We start from the raw sequence: 23,105 nt of genomic DNA, 5'->3' as shown, positions 1-23,105 counted from the left end.
TCTCTCTCTCTCTCTCTCTCTCTCTCACACACACACACACACACACACACACACACACACACACACACACACACAAATATAAAAAGCTATAATCAACATTGCAGTTAATCCTGCTATTTAGATAAAAATATCCTAATTTTTATCCTATTTATTTAGATAAAAGAAAATACAAATTTAATCAAAATGGTGCCCCCTGTTGGCTCAATGGTCAATTTCGGGGATTATAACGCTTGAATTCGGGTTTCGATACCTGTAATGAGCAGAGCACAGATGACTTGTTGTGTAGTTTTGCGTCTAACAACTACCAAACTGAAACAATATGTCGCAATAAATGGACCCCTACTGGTAGTGAACGCTATTACAACGATTTGCAACTAAAAATGATTGAAAGTCTTGAGGTCTTGTACAAGTTGAACAGAAAGTTTGATAAATTGATAAACCTTGATCAAAGTTCTTTTTCTGAGTATATGTGTTTATTGAATACAAAGCTATTATTGTATTATAGGATAAAAGGGATTTACCAGGTGTTGATGATAACCTAGAAGTAGTTTTATTGATAACCCAAACGCCAGCTGTGTGTTCTTCTCCAGCATTATCAAACAATCTTTGAGGCTGCTGTTGCAATTAAGTGGTTTTTTGAACAAAGTCTTTAAACCCAAAATTGTTGAACAACTTTAAACATTTTTGTTCCTTTGAAGCGTTATTTTTTACCTTACGTTTCATACTGAAAAACCACGCATTGTTAACTGCTAATTTTCATTCCTGTTCGTTTCTTACCTTACGTTTCATTCTGAAAAAACACGCATTGTTAACTACTAATTTTCATTCCTGTTATTTTTTTACCGTACGTTTCATACTGAAAAACCACGCATTTTTAACTGCTACTTTTCATTCCTGTTATTTGTTTACCTTACGTTTCATGCTGAAAACCACGCATTGTTAACTGCTAATTTTCATTCCTGCTATTTTTTAACCTTACGCTGCATGCTGAATAATAACTACTGTTAATTTCCAATCATGCAATTTTTTAACCTTGCTGAAAAACCACCGCCTGTAAGTATTTTATTACTCGTCAAAAAAAATCCTTGTTTTTTTGTACTCTGTTGCTTTATTGGAACTTTGGTAGATACACCTTCACATACTGACCTTCTGAAACCGTGTTTATTCAGATTTTCAGAAAGAATTAGTAGTATTTTTTTTTCTAATATTTCCGTTTTGTGATAGTAAAACTAAATGTGTTAAGTCTGCATCACTCAGGTAACAAAATTTCTAACACACGATGCAGCTGAGAACTACAGTTTGAAGCTGTATGAGGTTTTATCAACTTTTATCGTGTTTTCAGTTTTGTACTCTCGTTTGTCTTTTCTTTGTTTTTAATTTTCCATTTATGGATGCAGTATTGTTTTGTGGTTTATGTTTTGAAACGGTTTAATGTAAGGTTACATTTAGTTTACAGTTTGACCCTCAGATTTCAAATATAGGTAAATTTTTAGGTCAGAAAACAGAACATAAATATTTCTTTGTTGACCTAAGGATTATGCTAGTATATTGATCAATGTTTTGTGTTCATAATGCCATTATTTCTCCTTACAACATTGTGTTCGTGATAGGATTTGGCATGTTTTCCATATTTCCTCCTAGAACAGTGGGGTTTTCGTAGAAAGTATCCCTATAACAGTGTTTTTGACTTGTTTTCCATGTGTGTCGTATTTTTCTATATATAACTGTATTTTTAGTAGTATTGTCTTGTTTCTAATGTGCCATTATTTTATCCGAAAAAAGTTTTCTTTGGGAGTTTTTTTTTTTTCCAGTGTGTCATATTTCTTTCTAGAACGTTGTTTTTTGTTAGAATTGTGTTTTCAATATATTTCATTGTTTCCTAAAAACAGTATATCTCTTAAAATGTAATCGAAAAATGCACAAAGACAGACATACCAAAAACAAAGTTAACCTATGTAGTCATAGGTTTGCTACTTTTTTGGGGGGCATGTCTTGTCTTTGCGCGTTTTTGAACTATTTTTTTTAAAGGTATTTTCACTTCATTGTTTTATGATTACTGACAACTTTCGTCCACTTTATAATCATAATGCTAAGTTCTCATTTTGTAATTACACATTATTACTACTACTACTATATACTATTGCATTAGTTTCTCAATCACTGTTGTTTTTCTTCTTCTTCTTTTCATTGTAATTGTTTCCCAAAGATCTGTGTAGAAAAATCGATGTGTGCTTAAACGTTAAGCCTAGGCCTTAACTGAATTTTGATAGTAAGCAAACTAAGTTAAATTATATTTAAATCAATTCAGTATAGAAGGCATATGAACGTCTCATTACGAATAACTGTTTGAACTTACATTTGCTGTAAACGTCATCATTAGTAAACACGTGGTTCTCGTTACTCCTGTTTTGATTATTCTCGTTTCGTCAGATATTGGCAAAATACTTCAATCTCCGTTCTGTTAAGGACAGATTGATCGAAAAAAAATACAAAAAAACACGTTATCTTTTCGTCGATGTTATCTTGACTTTAGGCTGCTCTGTTACAACAGATAGATGAATGGATAGTATGATTTTTGATTAGATTATCAATTCGATATTTCATAGTTTGCGTTCCGTTGCCACAAGAGCAATCTCCAGTTTCGATGACGAGGAACCCACTTTGAGACTAATAATGGTTTGAGACGGCTTGAACGGGTAATGAAGAAAAACTTTAATATAACAGCAAATGTACAACGTTTCGACAAGGTTTTGTCATCATCAGGTACATCGCACTTTGGTATCATGGGTGCACGCTACAAGTGGTGGTCAAATCCCACGGTTAGTTCAGACAGTAATCTAAGAGCTGATGATGAGTGGTATTGGCTAGTTTGTTCCTTCTAGTCTATTACTTAAATAAACAGTATTCTCTCATTTTTCTTTCCTCCGTTATTTAACGAGTAAAACATTTATTGTTCATATTCAACACCAAGAACCCAGAAAAAAATCTTGAAAAATACTGTTCTTACGTTATTAGTATCGAATCTAAACAGAAAACCGATTATTATTCATTGACATTTAATTTATCAAAAGTAGTGGTCCGTACTGATACACTGTTAAACTTTTTCTTTCTTTTTCTATGGAAGATAAGCATTTACCGAAATAATATTTAGCCTTTTGGACTTTTAAAATAAACGAGCGAAAACCTGCAGTTTTATTACGTTGAAAGGTCAGCAGGTTTGCAATTATCTTGAACTTGACGCTACTTTGGGGGAACAGTTGGGTTATACTACAAGAAAGAAAGCTGACAGGTCTGACACTCAATGGGGTGTATTGCTTCAGAGACAAAACGTTATTTACAGTAAAATGTCGTGTTATATTACGACACAACCAGCAACACTGTCATCCTAGAATCCAGTTTCGTATAAAAACGTTGTTTTTTACGTTTGTGATTAAAGCCCTTCCCAGTAAAGCTAGGGACATTTCTTATACTATAGATACAAGACTAATTAGTATTTGTACAACATATAAATTTCTGAGTATTAATGTGGTATTACATGGCTTTACATTATCTTTATTGACCTGCTTTAATTCTTCAGGTATGGGTACTTAGATCAGCTTTAGTCTGTTTTTAGTTTTAATAGCCTGCTTATTTTTCTTCGGGCAAGTTATTAAAGAAATTTGTCGTCTCGATATGACTGTATAAGTAGCTTAAGGTCTACGAACACTGATCCAGACTTCTTACCGAACATGTAATAAAATAATTTGGGTGACTGTATCTTATATACACACACGTAACGAGTAATTAAGTCTCTAGCACTTTGATCCAGGATTCTTACAAGGCAGAGTTCACAAAGAGGGAAAGGGCATGTTTGAGTGTTGTATTCTTATCGTAATACATTTGCGAGGTCCATTTTATTAAGTTATAGATGATTCATCAAATCAGTGTATCCAGCTGATGTGACCAAAGAAGGCGTGTACTCTAGAACTTTTCACGTCACTAATAGCAGCTTGGTTCTGGGAACTTTGGAAGTGTTAGGCAAACAATTATCCGAGATAATAAATTTCCAATATAAAGATAATATATAACAAACAAGTAAATTATTAATTATCCTTTCTGACCGTTTTTCCATGACCATAAATCATTAGGCTTTAAGTAAAGTATCGTTGGTATTTAATGATTTTATAACTATATTTACATTGTTACATCTACCTATATAATTTAGAGTAATGTGTGTACGTTAGTGCGTGGGAAGCTTTTTAAACTTCATTAAACATTGCAAAAATGAAATTAAGAGTAGGGAAGTATGGATGACGTTATCGTATACGTAAGGGAGAAATAAGTATATATGCTACTATGCACTGCAAAGCATAAAATGTTTGGGGAATGGATCTGCCAACCCTCACCGCCCCATCTCGGACAACAGCGTTTGTATGTTAAGGTTTTAGATGTGAATTTCTTCATATGTTTATAGACACTTAAAATACCGGTATCGCTACCCTGTTGAGTTTTAATTCTTGCCCTCGATCCCAGGGTTTTGAAAGCGTCGCTAGTTCTGATTTCTCTTACTAGTTAGGTCGATCGGTTTGTACTCTTTTGATCGTACAATTCGGCTGAAAGTATCTTTTGCACTAGAGGTGTTTGGTGGGTATCACGTGTTGTGAAATAATTTTAATCAACTTAGATTTAACCTCGCAGTCATTGAGACTATCCGCACGGCCATCATATTTGTTCAGAACATTATGTATCCAACCTCTCACGTAAGTAGTCTAAGCAGGTCACTTAACTGTTTTAACTACATAGCACTGCCTTTACATTTTATGAACTTTGTGCATTTCCTACATGAAGCACGAGTTCCTCCAAACTTTTTTAGCTAAAATTAGATAGCATTTGCCGTTATACCACTACCATGTGAGTTTCTTGCTCATTTACATATTTTACTTCATTAAATGATATTATTGGAAAGTTTTAATGAAAATCGTGAAAAAGATGTATTCACAGTTCTACCTGTATGACAAGGCATGAAGAAATCGCACACGTATCTTCTGATCTAAACCGACTTAAGTAATTTGTATGTTTCTTCATAAGTTTAATGAAACACGAGCCTTAGTTAATTCAAAGCAGATGTATTTATTTTATTAATTTCAAAGTTTGCAGTCTCTTAGTTCTTACTTAAAAGCGTAATGTGTATCTATAAAAATAAAAGAGCGTATCTGTGTGTGACCGCCATAGTTCCTAGAGCAAAGAACCTAGAAACCTAATATTTTGCACACATACTAAGTGGACCCTGAGGGTGTGCACCCGTGTATTATTACTTATCCATGTGCGTGCGCGAGCACATCTTTTTGTTAGGTAAGCAAGCGAAAAACCACATGGAAAAGAAGTGGTTCCTTATAACAACTTCCAATATGTAGAAAAGCCAGTGCGTTTTTGTTGCAATGCGTTCCAACAATGGCTTTTATGTCATGTTGCTTAGCAACAAAAGTATATAGGTTATACTTTTATGCTAAAATGGGTTCAGAATATACACACTATCAACCTAATAACCGGAGCGAAGCCGGGTACGTACTTTCGCTAGTGCAAAAATAAAGATAGAATAGTAGTTTGTGACGTAATTCTAATAAAAGTGCATTTATGTTTAATCTGAACGGCCCATAGTGATAAAAAAATCCACTTAAAAGATCAACTTTTATCAACGTTGTTTAACATGTTGAGTCAACAGTGTGATCTCTCTCTCTCAGCCTTATCTACCAGCTTTATATTTAGCAAAGTCTGGGAAATCTAGCATCTTCGAGTACTAGTAGTAACATGCACGTATGCTGATATAGAGTCCAGCCTTTTTAGTAGGCCTGCACTTAATTCTAATAAAGCGAAAAAAACAACAAAAAACAGTCAACATATCGTCACAAAATTTATTAAATTGTTCTTGGTGTATGCATAGACCAAACGAAAAGACACTTGAACTCGGAAAGTGACAGTTATGGAAGGTAGAAACACAGTTATTGCTATGAATACAAGTTGTTTCAGTGAATATTAGTTGTTTATTTATTTCCAATCTAATACAAATAAATAGCTGTTTCCAACAAGATCTATTTGGATTAATCTTTAACTTTATGTAAAATTACGTTAGTACCACAATGTTTACAAATAGTTTTAAAGAAACTGAGGGCTTGGCTCCCACGAGTAGTGAAATATGAAGTGTGCAACAGATTTGACGGTTTGATGTCACACATTAAATGTTCTTTATGAACTTGTGAAATGAATAATTGGGTCAAATAATTTACTGCTAATACCTTAACGTGACTAACGTGCGCCTATAACGTGTTATAATTGTTGCCTACAACATAGTTGCTGAGCTGAAAATTTTCACGGCGATCGTTTGAGAGTAGTTTTTAGTCAATGAGTCAGCGACCTCTGTGTTTTGAAAGACGTCTTATATATGCAAGTAATATTATTGTGTGCGCTTTTTTTTTGTTTGTTTTGCGAGAATAAAATGTGATATCCATCGAAGAAATTTCATTATCTTTCCAAAGATATATTGTAGAATGTTATAAATCTAGTAATTTTTCCTTGCAAACGCATAACGAAATTGTTACAACGAAATGTAGGTCAGTTTTTCAAATTTGATATGACACAAAGCCTTTTATACTTAATTTTTGATTTCCACAGTTATTAAAAGAAAACACTTCAAAACTATTAGCTGGTTGTAGTAATCCTAAAGATCAAAGTTAACACTTAGAATCTGTTTGTTTTCAAAGGAGTTTGTAAAAAACCGCTCTGAAAGTAGGTTATTTCTCGAGGATGGCATTAAATCTTTTCCATAAAATCTAATAGATTTTTTATTACTAATCAATAATCATCAAAAGCTTCTAACATACTTTTTTTGAAACTCTGAAATTGTGTTTTGTATGGTGGAAACGTTGAGTTTACTGAGAGATCAGTGTAAGAGGGTATTGATAAATAAAAATCATAGTTCATTAACTATTAACTATCTTGTGTCTGCTTGTAAAATAAAAAGTATTTCAAATAAATTTGCAGAGAAGAAAAGATAAACTGAACCTATGCCGAATCACTAAACATTTTACTTGTATTTCATTGGTTTTTATAATACTAGAGAATGGGATTATGTGTGTGTTGTTTCAAAATGTCTTTTTACCCACTACATTGATCCTATGTTTATAAAGGGTTTCAAGAATTTCATGAAACTGGTATGACTTGGTAACAAGTGGTAAATTGAATGATAGATTGGGATCTATACTGATTTTATAGAGAAAGTGCTGTTTTCCACAAGATTACTTTTATCAAATAACTACTAATATGTTACAATGCCCTCAGCTGCTATGTGATCTGTTGACAGTAATGTTAGTATCATCCTTTGGCTAGCTACTTTTGTTTTTGGGTAAGGTTGGGTTGAATAGCTACTATTGTAATTGTGTGTATAACTAATCATTGGTATATGTTTGTGTGGATGAACAGGTTTTTGTTTTTTATATTTTAAGGTATGTTAAATATGGTGTGGGTGTGGTAATAGTGCCTATCGGTATAATGTTATATATTACCAATGTTTAAAACATTGGTAACCAAGGAATTGAAAAGATAATGAAGTAGCAATTAAGTTTGGTAAAGTTAGATTGTACCTTGTTCATGTAGGTAAACTTGTTAGCTATTCATTGAGAGCAAATATTTAACTGGGTGGTTAATATTAATTAATAATGTTAGGGTCACAAAAATCACTTCTCATCCACTTGTTGAAATTGAGAATAAGGTGTTAATTTTCACATGTGGTTTTGCAAGTAGAGATGTTTAGTGTGTTAGGTATTTGCTGAAAATTAGGTCATATTTAACATGCTTTTTGAAAATGTATACTTCATATGTACTTGTTCCTACAAATTAAAAGTTGCTTTGTAGTTGAAGTAAATTTTAATTGTAGATCTTTTATTGTTGTTTTAGTCTAGATTATTTTTTAGCTTATATTCAGTATTCTTGTTTTAGAATAAAGCTACTATTGATAGTTTAGAATAAGTGTTGTTATAACACAGATTATATATTGATGCTTCGATATGGATCCTTTTACTTTATTTTAACATAAAGATGTGATGTTGATAAGACATATAATAGATTGTGTTGGTCTAACAAAGACGTGCTGTTGAAAAAGCATATTAAGTCTTGTGTTGTTTTAACAAAAGTGCAATATTGATAAGAAATATGAATCTTGTTTTTTCGTTTACTTTGTAGATACTATGGGTGTTTTCAACAGATTTGTTTTTTCTACATTTAACAAACTCATCACATTATAAACAAGACGTATAGTTTTAAAATTGGGTACTTTAATTTGAGGTTTGTCTGCCATCATGTGATTAACTCTTTAGATAAATGCTTGCTATTAACAAACTAGGTTTATTTCCTTTAATTCTCCCTTAATTAGTTTCTACGTTGTTGGTTTCCAAGTTGGTAATAGATTTGATGTCTGTGTAATTTGAAGCCTGGTTTCATGTGGCATATGTAGATGTATGTTGTGTGCATGTGTATCGTGTTCTTCAAAATGGTATTTAGACTTCAAAAAATGAGTTTATTTCTCTTAGTTTTGTCAAAATAAATTTTATATAAGTATGTTAATTTTATAGCACAATTTATAACTGAAATAAGTACTTAATAAATAAGCTGGTGTAACTTCCTCATTAAATTTGCTCATGATAAATTGTGCAGATGATTAATCAGGATTATTGTATGTGTATAATACATTAAAGTCTTGGAGCTTCGATGAACATTTTCCTGGCTTCTAATAACAAACTACAGTTCTTACTATAAGAGATTGGGGAACTGAAGAAGCAGCATTACTCAATTTTGCTATTTATGCAAATGCTTGTTAAAGCATAACATCTCTGTATATTTTAATATTGTACGATACTGATTTGGTTTACATAAGGGTACAATGAAGCTTTCATTTAGGGACTTGTCTGGTACCCTGAAAAATCTCCAACTCATTATAGTCCCTTCCACAATGGTGTGGGCAAAAATAAATTAGTTTTTCTTTCTTAGGGTGGGGATTTGAGGATGTACAAGTGTAATGAAAGACAGAATAACATGGTGATTTCAAATCAGCAAAATTTTTTGACATTATTATTAATATATATTGGATAATAACAAAACTCAAAGGTTACAAAGAAAATTGAAACCTACCACCAGTGATAAAAAATTATATCAGCCAGTTGCTCAATATAATGGTATTACTGTTATATTTTGTTATTTAATAATCACTTTTGTTATAAACAATAAACATTTTCAAGCTATACAAATGTAAGATCAATAAAAACTGATAGAAGATGAATATCATGATGACTTTTATTTCAAGTCTTCAAACACAAGATAAAAGGTATTTTTTTTGTAACACAAGTTCTTATTAAAAGAAAGACTTAATTTATTCTATATTGTGAGTGTAAAATGTATTTTTTCCTTGTTGATTGTGCCTACAGTTCGGAGGCTGCTCTTGTTAGGAGTTTGTCCAGACTCCACAAATGAAGATGGTCTTACTGCTTTACATCAGGTAAGTCATCCTTTATTGGTAGTGTAGCTTCTGTTTAAACACATCATCTTGATATATACTGCATAACTATTAATTTAAAATCAGTTTTAAAAAAAGTTTTTCATCATATGTAACATTAATATAAGATAATTAAGCATTTTACTAACAATTTTTAAAGTATACTTTCTTATGGTGGTCTCACAGGTACTGATAATTTTGTCTTTGAAGTTGATACAAGTAACACTTGAAGAAATTTGTATGAAAATTAATTGTGATCCATTTTATAACTGTACCATATTTTAGCTTTATTGAAAGTGTAAATGTTATTGTAATAGTTCATCATCTCACACACGCACATCCTGTAACTTGATGTTTTTAGATTTTTGTAAATAGCTTTAAAACAATAACATTTAAAAAAAAATGTTACATATAATTAATACAATCACATCATTACATTTTTGTGAAATAGCAACAACAAATACATTTCTAGACATCAAAAGTCATTTCATAGACTGTCTGGCCAGCAGGTGTCACCAAGTTTTAAGAAACAACCATTAGTGTTACTGAAGTGTAGAAATTCAGATTTTGATTATGCAGTTACATAAGAAGTTATACAAAAAGAATGTTGTGGACACATAATTAAAAGTAGTAAAAAATATTAGTTTTGAACTCATTACACTAAGATGAAATGGTTAACCTAAATATATGATTTCATACCAATTTTTTTTTCTCCTTGTTTGAAATATTAGTACTGCTACCTTTGGTGCATTACAAGTACTGGTGATTGAAATAAGATGCTTGAATAGTGATTGTAATTACCAGTGGATCTACTGATATTTCTTTAAATATGATACAAATATGAGGTGATGTTAAATATTATTGTAAATGTATTACAGTGATTGTGTTTGTTTTACCAGAAAATTATTAAATTAATGAACAAAATCTTCAAGTTTCTGAGTACCAAAGTTTTCAAGCAAAGATAGGTGAATGATGAACTATTGTAGGTTTAGCCAGTGTGTTTAACATCTGGATTTTTATTTTTATTAGAAATGTCTTGTTACCTTTTTGTTTGGTTTTGAAACTGTTTTGGACTGGATGTAGCATGAAACTCAAAATTGTCTCGGCACGAAAGAAAGTAAGAAAAATCCATAGAAATAGCTCATATTGTTCTTCATTGTTTAAGGATTAAATGAATTGGTAATCCAGTTCTTTACTTTTTTATGTTATTTATATAATTAGCAGTTAAATATGATCATATTTTTCAGTGTTGTATTGATGACAGTGAAGAAATGATGAAGTTATTAATAGAATTTGGTGCCAATGTCAATGCCAAGGATAGTGAGCAGTGGACTCCCCTTCATGCAGCAGCCACATGTGGTCATCTTCATTTAGTGAAATACCTAATTGCCAAGTAAGTTAAACTTCTTAAACCTGTAAGAAGTCACTAAAGGAAGCAGAAATTAACCAACATTCTATGATATCATCTCTAATGTGAACTGTGTGATATTTCACACCTACATGAGTTATGTGGTGTCTAACAAATAGTAGCCAAACTCTTGTGGTTTTGTACCTACACTTGGTCTGTATCATGTTGTTAACTAAGCTTTTTCACACCTACACATCAGGTTATATGATACTTAGCAAGTATTAACCAAATTCTTGCAATTTCACACCCACATGAGTCGTGTGTGTGTTTTTTTAGCAGGCATTCAGCAAAACTCTTGTAATTTCTTACTTCCACATGAGTTGTGTGTGTTTTTTTAGCAGGCATTCAGCAAAACTCTTGTAATTTCTTACTTCCACATGAGTTGTGTGTGTTTTTTAGCAGGCATTCAGCAAAACTCTTGTAATTTCTTACTTCCACATGAGTCGTGTGTGTTTTTTTAGCAGGCATTCAGCAAAACTCTTGTAATTTCTTACTTCCACATGAGTCGTGGTATCTCAAAGGAGCAATTTTTCAGAAGCTTCCTAAGATGTCATCACAACTACACCTGAAAGTAATGTTTATAACTACAGGAACTTAAAAACATGTAATCTTTGATCACCTTGAAAAGGAAGGTAAGGTCATTAGTTAATGTGACTAAACAAAATATTTTAGAACTTTTCCCTTTTGTGGGTTCTTTTTGGTGAAGTTATGTTACAGAGAACTAGCAGGAGAAGTAGGTACATTAGATAGTTGACAAGTAATGGATTATTTTTGTCTATCTTAACATATTTATGTGGTAACTGAGAAATTTGAAATTAGTTCATTTTAAAGTATATTAAATGTTTACTCATCTCTAGTTTGAGTAAAATTCATCCCTTTGTTCATTGTTTAGTAACTAATACTCAGTTGTGCCAGTGAGTAAACAGTAAATATTTGAGACTATAATTTGCAGGGATTCAAAAGGTTTGTACTGTTTAGTTAGATGCAAATAAGGAGAACTGAACATAGAGGAATTATTGATGTAGGTTGTTAAAACACATCTAAACAGTGTGTCTTATTATATTCTGCATGTTCCATAAACATTGGAAATTTTATATTCTTCTTAATTTTCATCTTGTTTGTTCTTTAGGAATGCCGACTTATTGGCCGTAAATGCTGATGGAAATATGCCATATGACATTTGCGAAGATGATAGTACTTTAGATTATATTGAGTCTGAAATGGCCAAACGAGGTAAGATGAAAGTCTTAAGTACTTAGGTAGAAAATTGGAAGCACAGATTTTTAGACATGCACAACTTAGTCATTGTTAGACATTCTATGCAAATATCCATTCACCAGAGTTTTAATGATGTTTGAGCTCCAGTTAATTGTAACACACAAGTAATCAATCACAAGCCCGAGTCTAACAAGAAAGAAGGCTAATTTTACTATTGAAGTGTGCAAGAATGATAATCGAAGATTAATACTGTGCTTATGTTCTATCCACATATTGTTTAGTAGTTATGCATTTCATGAAGAGTATCATGACCTAATTGCAGGTTAACCAATGGACATCATGTAATATGCATTGAGTGAGTGGCTTATTACACATTTTGAGAGTGATACATTAATTATTCATACCAGTTTCAAACTATTAACAGTTAATTGTAGTTTTTATTTCAGTTTGGTATCTTTAAGTTATTTATACATTACTACCAAAAAATAATTTGTGATTTTAGTTGTTTTATTTCTAAACAACTTTAAAACAATAACATTTAAAAAGATGTTACCCATATATACTTATTGCAATTCCACCATTAACAACAGTTTAATATTTTTATGAAATGGCAACAACATACACTTATACTTCAAAAGTCTTTTAAAAGACTGCCTGACCAGCAGGCATCATGTATCAAGTTATAAGAAACAGTTATTAATGTTAAAGCAGTCTAGAGATTCAGACTTTGTAATGCAGTCATATATGTTATGAAAAAAAATGTTAGACTCGGGGACATGATGAATTTTTTAGTAGAATATTATAATAATAAAAATTCATGATGTTAGGTTTAAGAAGTCTTGATAGAAATGAATAAAAACCTTATAACCCTAGCACTTTCGAAAAGTAACCTTTCTTCTTCAGAAGAAATGTCCACCTTTCGAAAGCGCTCGAGTTATAGGGTTTTTATTCATAATAATAAAAATAATGTTAGTTTTGAATTCGTTAAACTAAGATGTAGTGTTTACCTGCACATGTGATTTCATATCACATAATCCTAAATATCAACATCATTGGAAGACTTTGCATGTTTCAACATTGGCAAAACTATAAAAAAAAAAAAAGAAGAAGAGCTAATTAGTGAAAAATGAGGACAAATTATTTCTTTAAATTAGTGGTTCTTAGTCCTCTCAAAAAGCCTGATTCGAGGCCTGCAGTAGGATCAGATATTGCAAAACTAAGAAGAACTATATATTGAGAATGATGTATTAAACAAAATATTGTAAATCTTATTCCACATTATTGGTTATTCTTACTCAAGTTATGTTACTGGAAAACTAACAGGAGAAGTGGGTACATTAGATTAGCCTCTGGCTTTATGGTCATCATCTGAAGTGGTTCAGTGTGAAAATTAATTGGGGATTACTTCTTTAAGTAATGAATAGTGTGAAGGTAAAAACTTAGTTTGCTACAACTAAGAGTTTAAAATAAAAGGATGAAACATTTGCAAGAAACATCTGGACAGGAGAATAGCATGATATAAAGAAATTAAACATGAAATTGATTCAGAACATTACCAAAGAATGCATGGAGTTAAAATGAGCAGTAGAGTCATACTAAAGAAGCCTCATATTTAATGTGTGAACATGATCAGTCATTTAAAATTTGTAAAAAGCCACAACAGTTGGAAGAACAAATGTAACAAAGTATTATGTTCTGACAAAAAACAGATTGTTCAAAATTATTGGAACTACCAAAAATGACATGAATCAAAGGAATATGGCTGTTAAAAATTTTTAATTCAGAATTCTATATTCTAGTATTGGTTAGCTTCTTCTGAAAGTATAATGAACATAAAACATGTAATAACTACTAATTATTTGTGAGAACATGTTCAAACTTTTTAAACTTTACTTAAGGGGTCATAAAATTTGGAAGAATGACTAAGACAATGTACAGTGGTCTAGCAAACAAAGATTGTTTTTTTAACTCTAGAATTGTTTTAATGGGCAGAATGTGAAATGTGGTGTTGGAGCTATAATGATGTGGGGATGTTTTCTGTTGGTGAAATTGAAGATGTTGTCAAAACTTTTGATATTATGAAAAATGGTATAACATCTTAGTTCATGTGTTAATTCCTGTAGGATAATGATCCAAACATACTACTCTTCTGAGTGAAAAGTATTTAGAGAAGTAAGGAATGATTGATGATACAAAAATTATGTACAAATGCTAATCCATTTCAAAATTTGTGGCCCCATTTGAAAAGTATTGTTTCAGAAGAGAAGTTAGCTAAGTATGACATTTTTTGGAGATTGCACAGCAAAAATTTGAAGGAAATATCACTTGGTAGTGTCAAAAAGCTGGCAGCATCCAAGCCTTAAAAGTGACATCATATAGTCATAATGAATTTGTTCACAAATGTAATTCTTTTTTTTTAATATTGTAACATTGAGTATAGAAAATATGCTAAATTTTCTTTGCAGCATCTTGTGTGTTGATAACTTGGACGTTGCCTTTTGTTTGATACTCAAAAATTATGCTTAGCTCAACCAAACTTTGAACAAAAAAAGTAATTAAGAAAATTAACATTGCCAAAATATAAGTTAAGGTATTAAAGGATACTTAAAGCAAGAGAGATATGTTAATTTCCAGGTATAATATTTCTAAAAAGATTACAACTGGAATTGATAAAAATATGATTATATGTTATTACAAACTCTAGGCTAATAAGTCTCTTAACTGCTGGATTCACGTTTCCTGACTTTCAAAAAAACAAAACTTTTTTGTGCCTCATTTTATATATACATAATGAAAACAAATTTGCTTTGCTCTGTATTCTGATGTGTGTAAATGAGTAAAATTATGCACCTGCTCTTTAACGCCATCTATATTTTAGGTGTAACTCAAGAAATGATTGATGAAACTCGAGCAGCCACAGAAAGACTGATGTTAAATGACTTGAAATTGCTTGCAGAAAATGGTGAAGATTTAGAATATAGGGATCATCAAGGAGCAACTCCTGTAATTATTATATTTTAATAATGAGTATTTATTACACAAGAATGGCAGGATAGTTCATAACATAAACATGGTTTCTAAGTTGTATGCATAGAGAGAGAGTTTGACAAGACTTAATTCTAGTCTCATGTATTGTCTTATTTTTGTTAAATGAACTACTGATTTAAGTCTATAAAATTTAGGTATAATGATTTGTTAACAATATTTTAAAGTATAATTTTTGTATAAAATTAAAAGTGTGTTACAGTTTCAAGTGTCAGCAATAACAAAGTTCAACCCCCGTTAAAAATTTTTTAATTTTGCAGTTGTTAAGAATTAGTAATAAGTGATACTTTGTAATAAAACGTATTTAGTAGACATGATGAAATATTGCCTGTTCAGAGTACTGGTACTACTTTAAATCACCAGTTTAATTTCAACTCTGTAATTTTGGATAGTATGTGATATTATTAGTTTGTTTTACATACTAATATTGCAATAACTTCATGGTACTTCTTCCCCGTACATTTGTTATTTAAAAAAAATTGATAGTAAAGAATCATTAGTTAGTATTCTTTTTATATTAAAGTGAGTTCAGTGGAAAAAATCTTGTAATTGAGAATTTCTCATGAGAAATTTTATTATTAATTAGAACAAGGTAAACAAACATCTTATTTTGAGACATTGAAATTAACCTTTAAATAAATCACTAACTGCTGGATGTTATATACCATTACTGAGATTCTTCTTCTTCTTTGTAAGGTGGGGGAATTGCTTTGTTTTTATTTCGGTAAGCAAGAAATAGTAGTGGTACTGACTCTTCCTTTAACTGAATAAGTTTAATAGGATAACTATTTTCAACTTTTTTCCTAGCTTCACATTGCAGCAGCCAATGGTTACTTGGCTGTTGTGGAGTTTCTTCTGGACCACCATGTTTCTACAGATGCTGTAGATAATGATCAGTGGCATCCTGTTCATGCAGCTGCCTGCTGGGGCCATGTGAGTTTTTCTATTACCAAATTCGACATTTGGAACTAATAAAGAATGCTGTATGAATTAAAATGTGATTGAACATAATGTAGTGCACAAAATGGCAAACATTCCATTTGTAGATACTGCAGAATCATTAAGCACCTTCCTTACAAGGATACCTTAAATATTAATTTCTTGAAATCAGAGTCTGAAAACACAAGGGTTAAGAGTTATTTACATTATAATTAGTATTTCAACAACTGTGGAACAAAGAATGCTCTAAAAATCTTTACTTACTTTCTGATATACATGTTTTTCATAAATTTTTAATTTCTTCTTGTAGAGTTTAATAAATCCATATTTTTTCAGCCTGATGTTATTGAAATGCTTGTACAAGCTGGAGCTGATCTTAATGCACGAACCAAGAATGGTGAAACTCCCTATGGTATGTTGTTGAATTTTATGAGACAAGTTTGTATTTCTATTATAGGTGTGCTTGATTTTTTTTAAAGTTAAAGTTTGTCACTTTTTTATATTTTAAAACTTCATTAAAATACAAAAATCTACTTATTGGTACTGATTTTTTATACTTTTATTCTTTGTTCAGAGGTAGAACTAAAACTAAATTGAATACTGTTACAAAGTGAGTATCTTTTAGTTTATAATAATAAAAATGAATTTTGAAAGTTTACTTATTAGGTTGAAGTTCCCATACGTTACAAATTTATTTTTATTTTTAATTAAGGTGATAGAGATAGTTTAACAGTTCAAAACCTTTGTATAACACTATATAATTATCTACCTGTTTGTATTACTTTTCGTTTTTCAAGTTTTATCATGAAGTACCTAGTAGAAACAGCTTAGTAAGAAATTATTTCTAATTAAAAGTAGCTATCTTATAGTTAGAGATAAAAAAGATTAAATCCTTAAATTTAGGAAGTTAATCAATTTACTTACATCTGCCATCTACATGGAAAATGGCTGATTTCTTTTTTTCTCTAGTGACAAGGGTGAATAAGAAACAGTAAATTGTAAGTATTTAGCCATTTATCTTTGTTATCAGAAGTAACAAGTGAACCATAATTTTCCCTAGATATCTGTGAAGATCCTGAACTGCGAGAAAGGATAATTCAATTAAAAAGTGAGATGGAAATTAAACGGGCAGCCCAACCTCATAAATTAAGGCGTTCCCACAGTCAGAATACAAGAAGGTACCGAGTTTTTATTTACTAGTCACATAGGATGTACAGTAGAAATCAAAGTTGTGTATTATGGGATTAGAATAGCCTAATCAGTCATTATGTGTTTGCCACCAAGTAAGTTGGATTACTTGGTTATTTAAGCTATTTCTTGTATTCAAATACTAGAAGAAGAGTACATGTAAGAAAGAACATGAAGAAATTGCCAAGTGATCTTAATCATCAGATACTTACTTTAACAAACAAAAGTTTTGAGAGTTTGCTTCTTTTTTAAATATTTGTTGTTAATTTCAACTCATTAATTATCTACTAATATTTTTAAATGTTCCCCCAACTCGTTCTACTTTTGGGAAAACAAAACACAGTAGTCCTTATTTTCTTTAACATTTGCATTAAAAAGACCAACCAATAAAAGCTGAAGGCACAAAAAAGTGAACTGGTAAAAATGGATGACCATGCACAGTCTTGCTAGTTTATTTAAAAGTGACAATCACAGACTGGTAAAACTGTGTGTGTCATTAACAAATATAATTAGTCAGCCGATACAGATTTACATTAAATGAAGTTTTTGATTTTTTCTTTTAATATAAAATTACATTATCTTACATTAATGGAAGAAAAAAAAACAGTTGATAAACTACTAGAACACTTTTTTACTTGCGATTTTAAAGTTGGGAAATCCCATTGAAAGACATGTGAAAACAATGCACAATAAGCTACCAGTAGGCTCATTGATTATCATAGTGTTGGTTTTCTCACGAAATTTTATGCTTGCATCCAGCTTTCTTTAAATAATTTTAACACTATTTATAATTGGTCTGAATATTCATAATCATTCTTCAGTAGTCATTCTGGCAAAATACCAGTGCCCTATAATAGATACTGGCTAAAACAAGAATCCACAAGCTTTTTGCCATCTTGACATTGTTTATACAAGTCCTACAAATACTTTCATTTATTTTGTATTTTTAGGAAGATATAACTACTGAGATTTAAAGCTTTCTTGTCAGTAGTGTATGTCAATAAATGAAAAAGTTAATTTACAATATATAGTATGCTGTAATTGCTGATGTAAGTTGTATATGCTGATAGTAATGAATTTTACAACCATATTTTAAATCTCTAGCCAATCAGTAAGGAGAACCAGTATTCGTGAGAAGACCCAGATATCAAGAAGAGAGGCTCGAGAAGAAGCAAGATTAAGGCAGGAAAAACAAGAAGAAAGGAGGACAGAAGAAGTGGGGTTTATACTTTATATACATCATGTGTGATATTAACATACACTGTTTTAGAACGCTTTTTTTCTTGCTATAAAATGATGGGCATAAGATTTCCTTTATATTTGTAATGTATGGACGTTGATGTATTATTTGGCTATTTTGTTCCCCAGTCACATGTTCATTGATCTGTAACTTGTATAATTTTCAGACATTCATGTATTTTGTAAGTTGTGACGTTCTCATGTAGGTGGAACACATCAGTATATTTTGTTTCATCTTTGACACTTTTTCTTACATAGTACTACTCATGTTTTTATATAATATTGACATATTTTTGATTACTCTGGTTTTTTAACATTCTAAATTATTTTGCTTGTACAGGATGATGAGGCCAAACAGCAGCAAGATGCTCAAGAAGTGGAAAAAGATAATAGTTTCAAACCTTCCCTTGACAAAGAGTGTGTAGAATTATCCATGTCACCAGCTGGGAGTAGAGACACCTTACAGAGATTGAAAGGAAGGCCAGCAAAAGAAGTGGCTTATGTTTTTGACGAAACTGACCATCTGAAGAATGAGCATAGTGTGAAAATTCCGCCTGCTGTTTTGAAAGTGAAAACTAATCAACTGAGGGAGAATAATGCAAGTTCTAACAAAGAAGCTAACACTCAAGAACTGAGCTCCCCTACCGAAAAGGATAATTTAGTGGAGAACCCAGAGGCTTCTGATAACACATCTTCAGACAATAAAGAGGTAACAAGTAACCAGTCTCTACCAGCAAGATCACAAGGAGAGTCTGTTAAAGTAGAAATTCATGTGACAGTGAACACTAATGCCCCTTACAGTCCTTGCCCTGGTACACTGGCTGACTTAAAGAAGCAACGTGCTGAAGTTCGACATCGTAACAGCCTCACTCTTTCCCAGCAAGATCTGCCAAACGCATCTGTGGAACACAATGGCCATCAGTTTATTGCCACTTATTCATATGATCCAGTGGTATCTCCAGAAAGTTCATTGCATCGATATCGCAGTAGTCCTTCAGAAATAGTTGGTGAACCTGTGCGTCATGGATGCTGTGTGTTAATGTGATGTCAGAGTTCACATGCTTCCATGTATAGCTTATTGTGTAAAATATTGTGAATTTTTGCTGTATGAAAAACTGAGGCACAATCTCAGATATATAATGTTTATTGAAGAATATTTGACTTAATAATGTTATTTAATACAAATCAGTAATAAAACAAAAACAATGTTTAGTTTGATGTACATACACAGATTGCTTTCTTAGATTTTTTATTAAGAATTTGTTCTTTCTTTCTTTCATTAGACTACCTATGAAATACTGAGGGCTAATTGCACTTTATAAGAAAGATGTTCCAGATCCTTTGCTGCCCTTGGAACTACGTCCTCCATCATTTATCATGCTTTTATGCAGGATGGCAAGGTTAATCTCAGTCACACCTTTTGGCGGGTATGTGATTGAATGGGGCAGTAGTGATTCATTTCTTTGGCCATTTTTCTCATGGAAAAAACATAATTTTGATGTGTGGCTAGAAACTATGTGGACCTTTGGCTTGTGAACGTATATTAATTTTAAATCTTTGTTTTTATTAGTCTGTTAACAGGACCAGGAGATATGTCCATCTTCATTGGATTTGCTTTTTTGGATCGGAGAATTCTCTTTTGAATTCATGGCTTGTGCTTTTTAAATTGAGACATTGTTCTAGATTGGCTTGAGATTGTGGTTTCTGAGCATTTTTCTTTCCTAAAAGCTCTTCTAAATGAGTTTTTCTCTTTCCTTGGAGAGCATTGAATACTCCCTTTGATATGTTGTGATTTTGTTTCTACTTTATTTAACAATCATAATATAAATACTCTTCCATGAAGAAGGCTGCAGCTTCTGTTTCCAACCATAAGTCTACTCACTGCTGAATTCCATGTTAAATTGTCAGGAAATTACAGTGTACTAAATATGTAGGTGCTAAAACATGTTGCTCGTGGCACCATAGCTTACATCTATGGCAACACATCAATGTATTATCATATGTAAGTCATTGTTATAAAGTGCAGTTAACCATCTGCAAAACCTAGTCTAATTGTGTTTCTTGTTTGGTTTCAAGGAAAGAAGAGTCACATTGCAAACTATTTTCAAGCTTAGATAAAATTGGTTGCTTTTGGTAGCTATTCTAAATATCCATATAGCTATACTTTCCAAATATAAAAAAATCAAAATTTCCCCCTCAATTCATTACTTACTATAATGGCATATTAACTTTTAAAAGGCTGTGTTACGTAATAATGCTTCCTTTGAAGCCAGCACAATAAAACAAGATTTTTTCTTCAGAATAATCACTAATGGCTGTCACAACACATTCCAGTTTAGCATGTACTGATGTACATTTTTGTATTAAATTTTAGTCATTATATTGTATGGAAATTTATTTCTTAACAGATCAGTCAGTAAGTATGCAGAATAGTTTATTTTTTGTATTACCAGCAGTGGTTTATGCAAGGACATTGACAGATATTTTAGATCTTGAAAGTATTATTTATGCAATGGTTATTAAAAAATTTTTCTTCCATTTGTTGAATAGCTTTGGATGTGTTTCAAATTTTTTTAATTTGTGATCTTTGAAAAATTAAGAGTTGTGATTAATTCGAATTACTTGTACTAATGTATTTTTTGGGTTATGGTTTATTTTCAGATATGTTATTTTTGTATAATTTCTAACTTTTATAGTGTATTGTAAAGAATATTAATTGCACTTTTTGATTACGTGTGATGGTTGTGTGTTTGTCTGTCAGCAAGAGAACCTTTTAAATTTCATAGTGTAAAAAGATTGAAACATTTAAAGGGTAATAATAGTAATTACTGTTATTTTTTTCATAAGCTACGTAAAGGAATGGGAACATCTAATTTGAGTGTTGTTTAGTTGTTAGATATAATACATTCACTCACAATCCAAACATTACTATTGCATATTTTATGAACTTAAAACACCCACAAAAATTGACTGCTTAGTCTGAAAGGTGCTTTCTGATGTACATTATCCATTACGATTTAGAAAGGAAAGATACATCTGAACTTGGATGCCATGTATATATCTTATTGTTTAGAACTTGAAGCACAAAAATTAACTTTGGTGCTACATATTACTAAACCACATCACACAAGTGTTGGTTACATCAAATGATAGCTATTAATTATTTATGACAATCACCTTCTTTTCTTTTTTATATGGCAATCCAGTTAAATGCTTAGAAAAATTAAATAAAGGAATTTGAATGAAACAATGAGAAGGGTGATATGTAATTATGTCTTCTAAAGAAAAATTCATCTCCATTCTTTCATCTTAAGAGATGATGTTGGCCTTCAGCCTAAGCTTGTTAATCCATGTGGTATGGTGAGGTGTGTTTATAGCTGTATATGGAAAATTTGTGATTTAAAAAGACATTTTCCAATAAAAGAATCACTGCTTCTTTAGTGGAATTGGGTAATCTTTTTGCCATAGACTAATAAAAAATTTAACTTCTAAAACTAAAACGAAATAACTATTGATAAACCTGAGAGTTGATATAAAATGAAAGCAATGTTTTGGTGGGGAAAGGGGTAAACTTTGGAACTTGTATGCGATACTATAATAAAAATGTATATTATATATTTATCAAATGTACATCTTGCAGTTATATTGCTCAGTGTAAAAGGATAGTTATCTTGGTGTTGGTTATATCTAATGTTAAGGTTTTTTTATACCTTACTGCCAAAGAAGGAAAACACCCTTCAAATAAAATAGATTCACTAACTGATGGTGTGATAAGTGCTAGAATGCACTACAAAGCCAAATGAATTTTTTTCGTGTAAAACAGTATACAAGTTTTTAATTCATGGTTTATGTATTGTGATTTTAAGTCCTGCCATATGTTGTTAATGATGTACTGTTTAAAGCTAACAACTGTTATAAGCAAGCAGTGAAATAAATATGAATGATTTTATACTGTTGTGTTTTTCTCAAAAGAGTTTTATGTTTAATGTGATGAAATTGTGATGCTTCTCATAATTCAATAGTCAGACCATTAATGATTGTAAACATACCATTTTTACCTCTGTATCTTTTGTCTTCCAAATGTCTGAATTTGATAGCTAGGGTGGTTCACCCAAACACCTCTATAAATTGCCACTAATATATGTTTAAATATATGGGTACAGACACTATGCCTGAATAGTGACTTCTAGCAAGCGTGTGTACATTGTGATAGTTATTTAGAATATCAGGTGTAATGCTGAAGAAGATATTGTTAATGTGAGGTATGAAGGCACGTAAACATTTTTTGATTGTCCTTTGCAATTATATTTAGTTTACTGAGTTATGTGGCATGCTAGAGAAAATGGGGTGGCATTGTACAGTTGTTTATTAACTTCAGTAAGGTTGCTAGATGGTATAGTTTTGTGACTAATACTTGTGGAATGTTCCCCTTATTGTTATCTGAATCATTCTTATATCACTTCAAATTAGCTAATAATACTTATTTTTACACTCTTCATGAATATACCAAAAAAATTAATAACAAAAGCTAACTGAACAATCCTTCTC

The 23,105-nt window shown here is 31.3% G+C and overlaps 1 protein-coding gene across 9 annotated transcripts in view; it reads left to right on the top strand.

Annotated features, from left to right (window-relative positions):
* Positions 1-22,513, top strand: part of LOC106460042 (protein phosphatase 1 regulatory subunit 16A-like) — a 74,722-nt gene extending 52,209 nt beyond the window's left edge. For all 9 annotated transcript variants that reach the window (XM_022386661.1, XM_013919726.2, XM_022386665.1 and 6 more), the window contains 9 exons: positions 9,453-9,523; positions 10,768-10,913; positions 12,058-12,161; positions 15,025-15,149; positions 15,999-16,124; positions 16,467-16,542; positions 17,191-17,308; positions 18,423-18,534; positions 18,898-22,513. In XM_022386661.1, coding sequence (XP_022242369.1) covers positions 9,453-9,523; positions 10,768-10,913; positions 12,058-12,161; positions 15,025-15,149; positions 15,999-16,124; positions 16,467-16,542; positions 17,191-17,308; positions 18,423-18,534; positions 18,898-19,602 — 1,583 coding nt within the window. In that variant the 3' untranslated portion in view covers positions 19,603-22,513. The remainder of the gene's footprint in view (positions 1-9,452; positions 9,524-10,767; positions 10,914-12,057; positions 12,162-15,024; positions 15,150-15,998; positions 16,125-16,466; positions 16,543-17,190; positions 17,309-18,422; positions 18,535-18,897) is intronic.
* The last annotated feature ends 592 nt before the right edge of the window (positions 22,514-23,105 follow it).

Source organism: Limulus polyphemus, unplaced genomic scaffold (assembly GCF_000517525.1).
Source record: "Limulus polyphemus unplaced genomic scaffold, Limulus_polyphemus-2.1.2 Scaffold698, whole genome shotgun sequence".
Classification (NCBI taxonomy): Eukaryota; Metazoa; Arthropoda; class Merostomata; order Xiphosura; family Limulidae; genus Limulus; species Limulus polyphemus.
The sequence above is the reverse complement of the archived record's forward strand: the minus strand, read 5'-3'. Positions and strand labels throughout refer to the sequence as shown.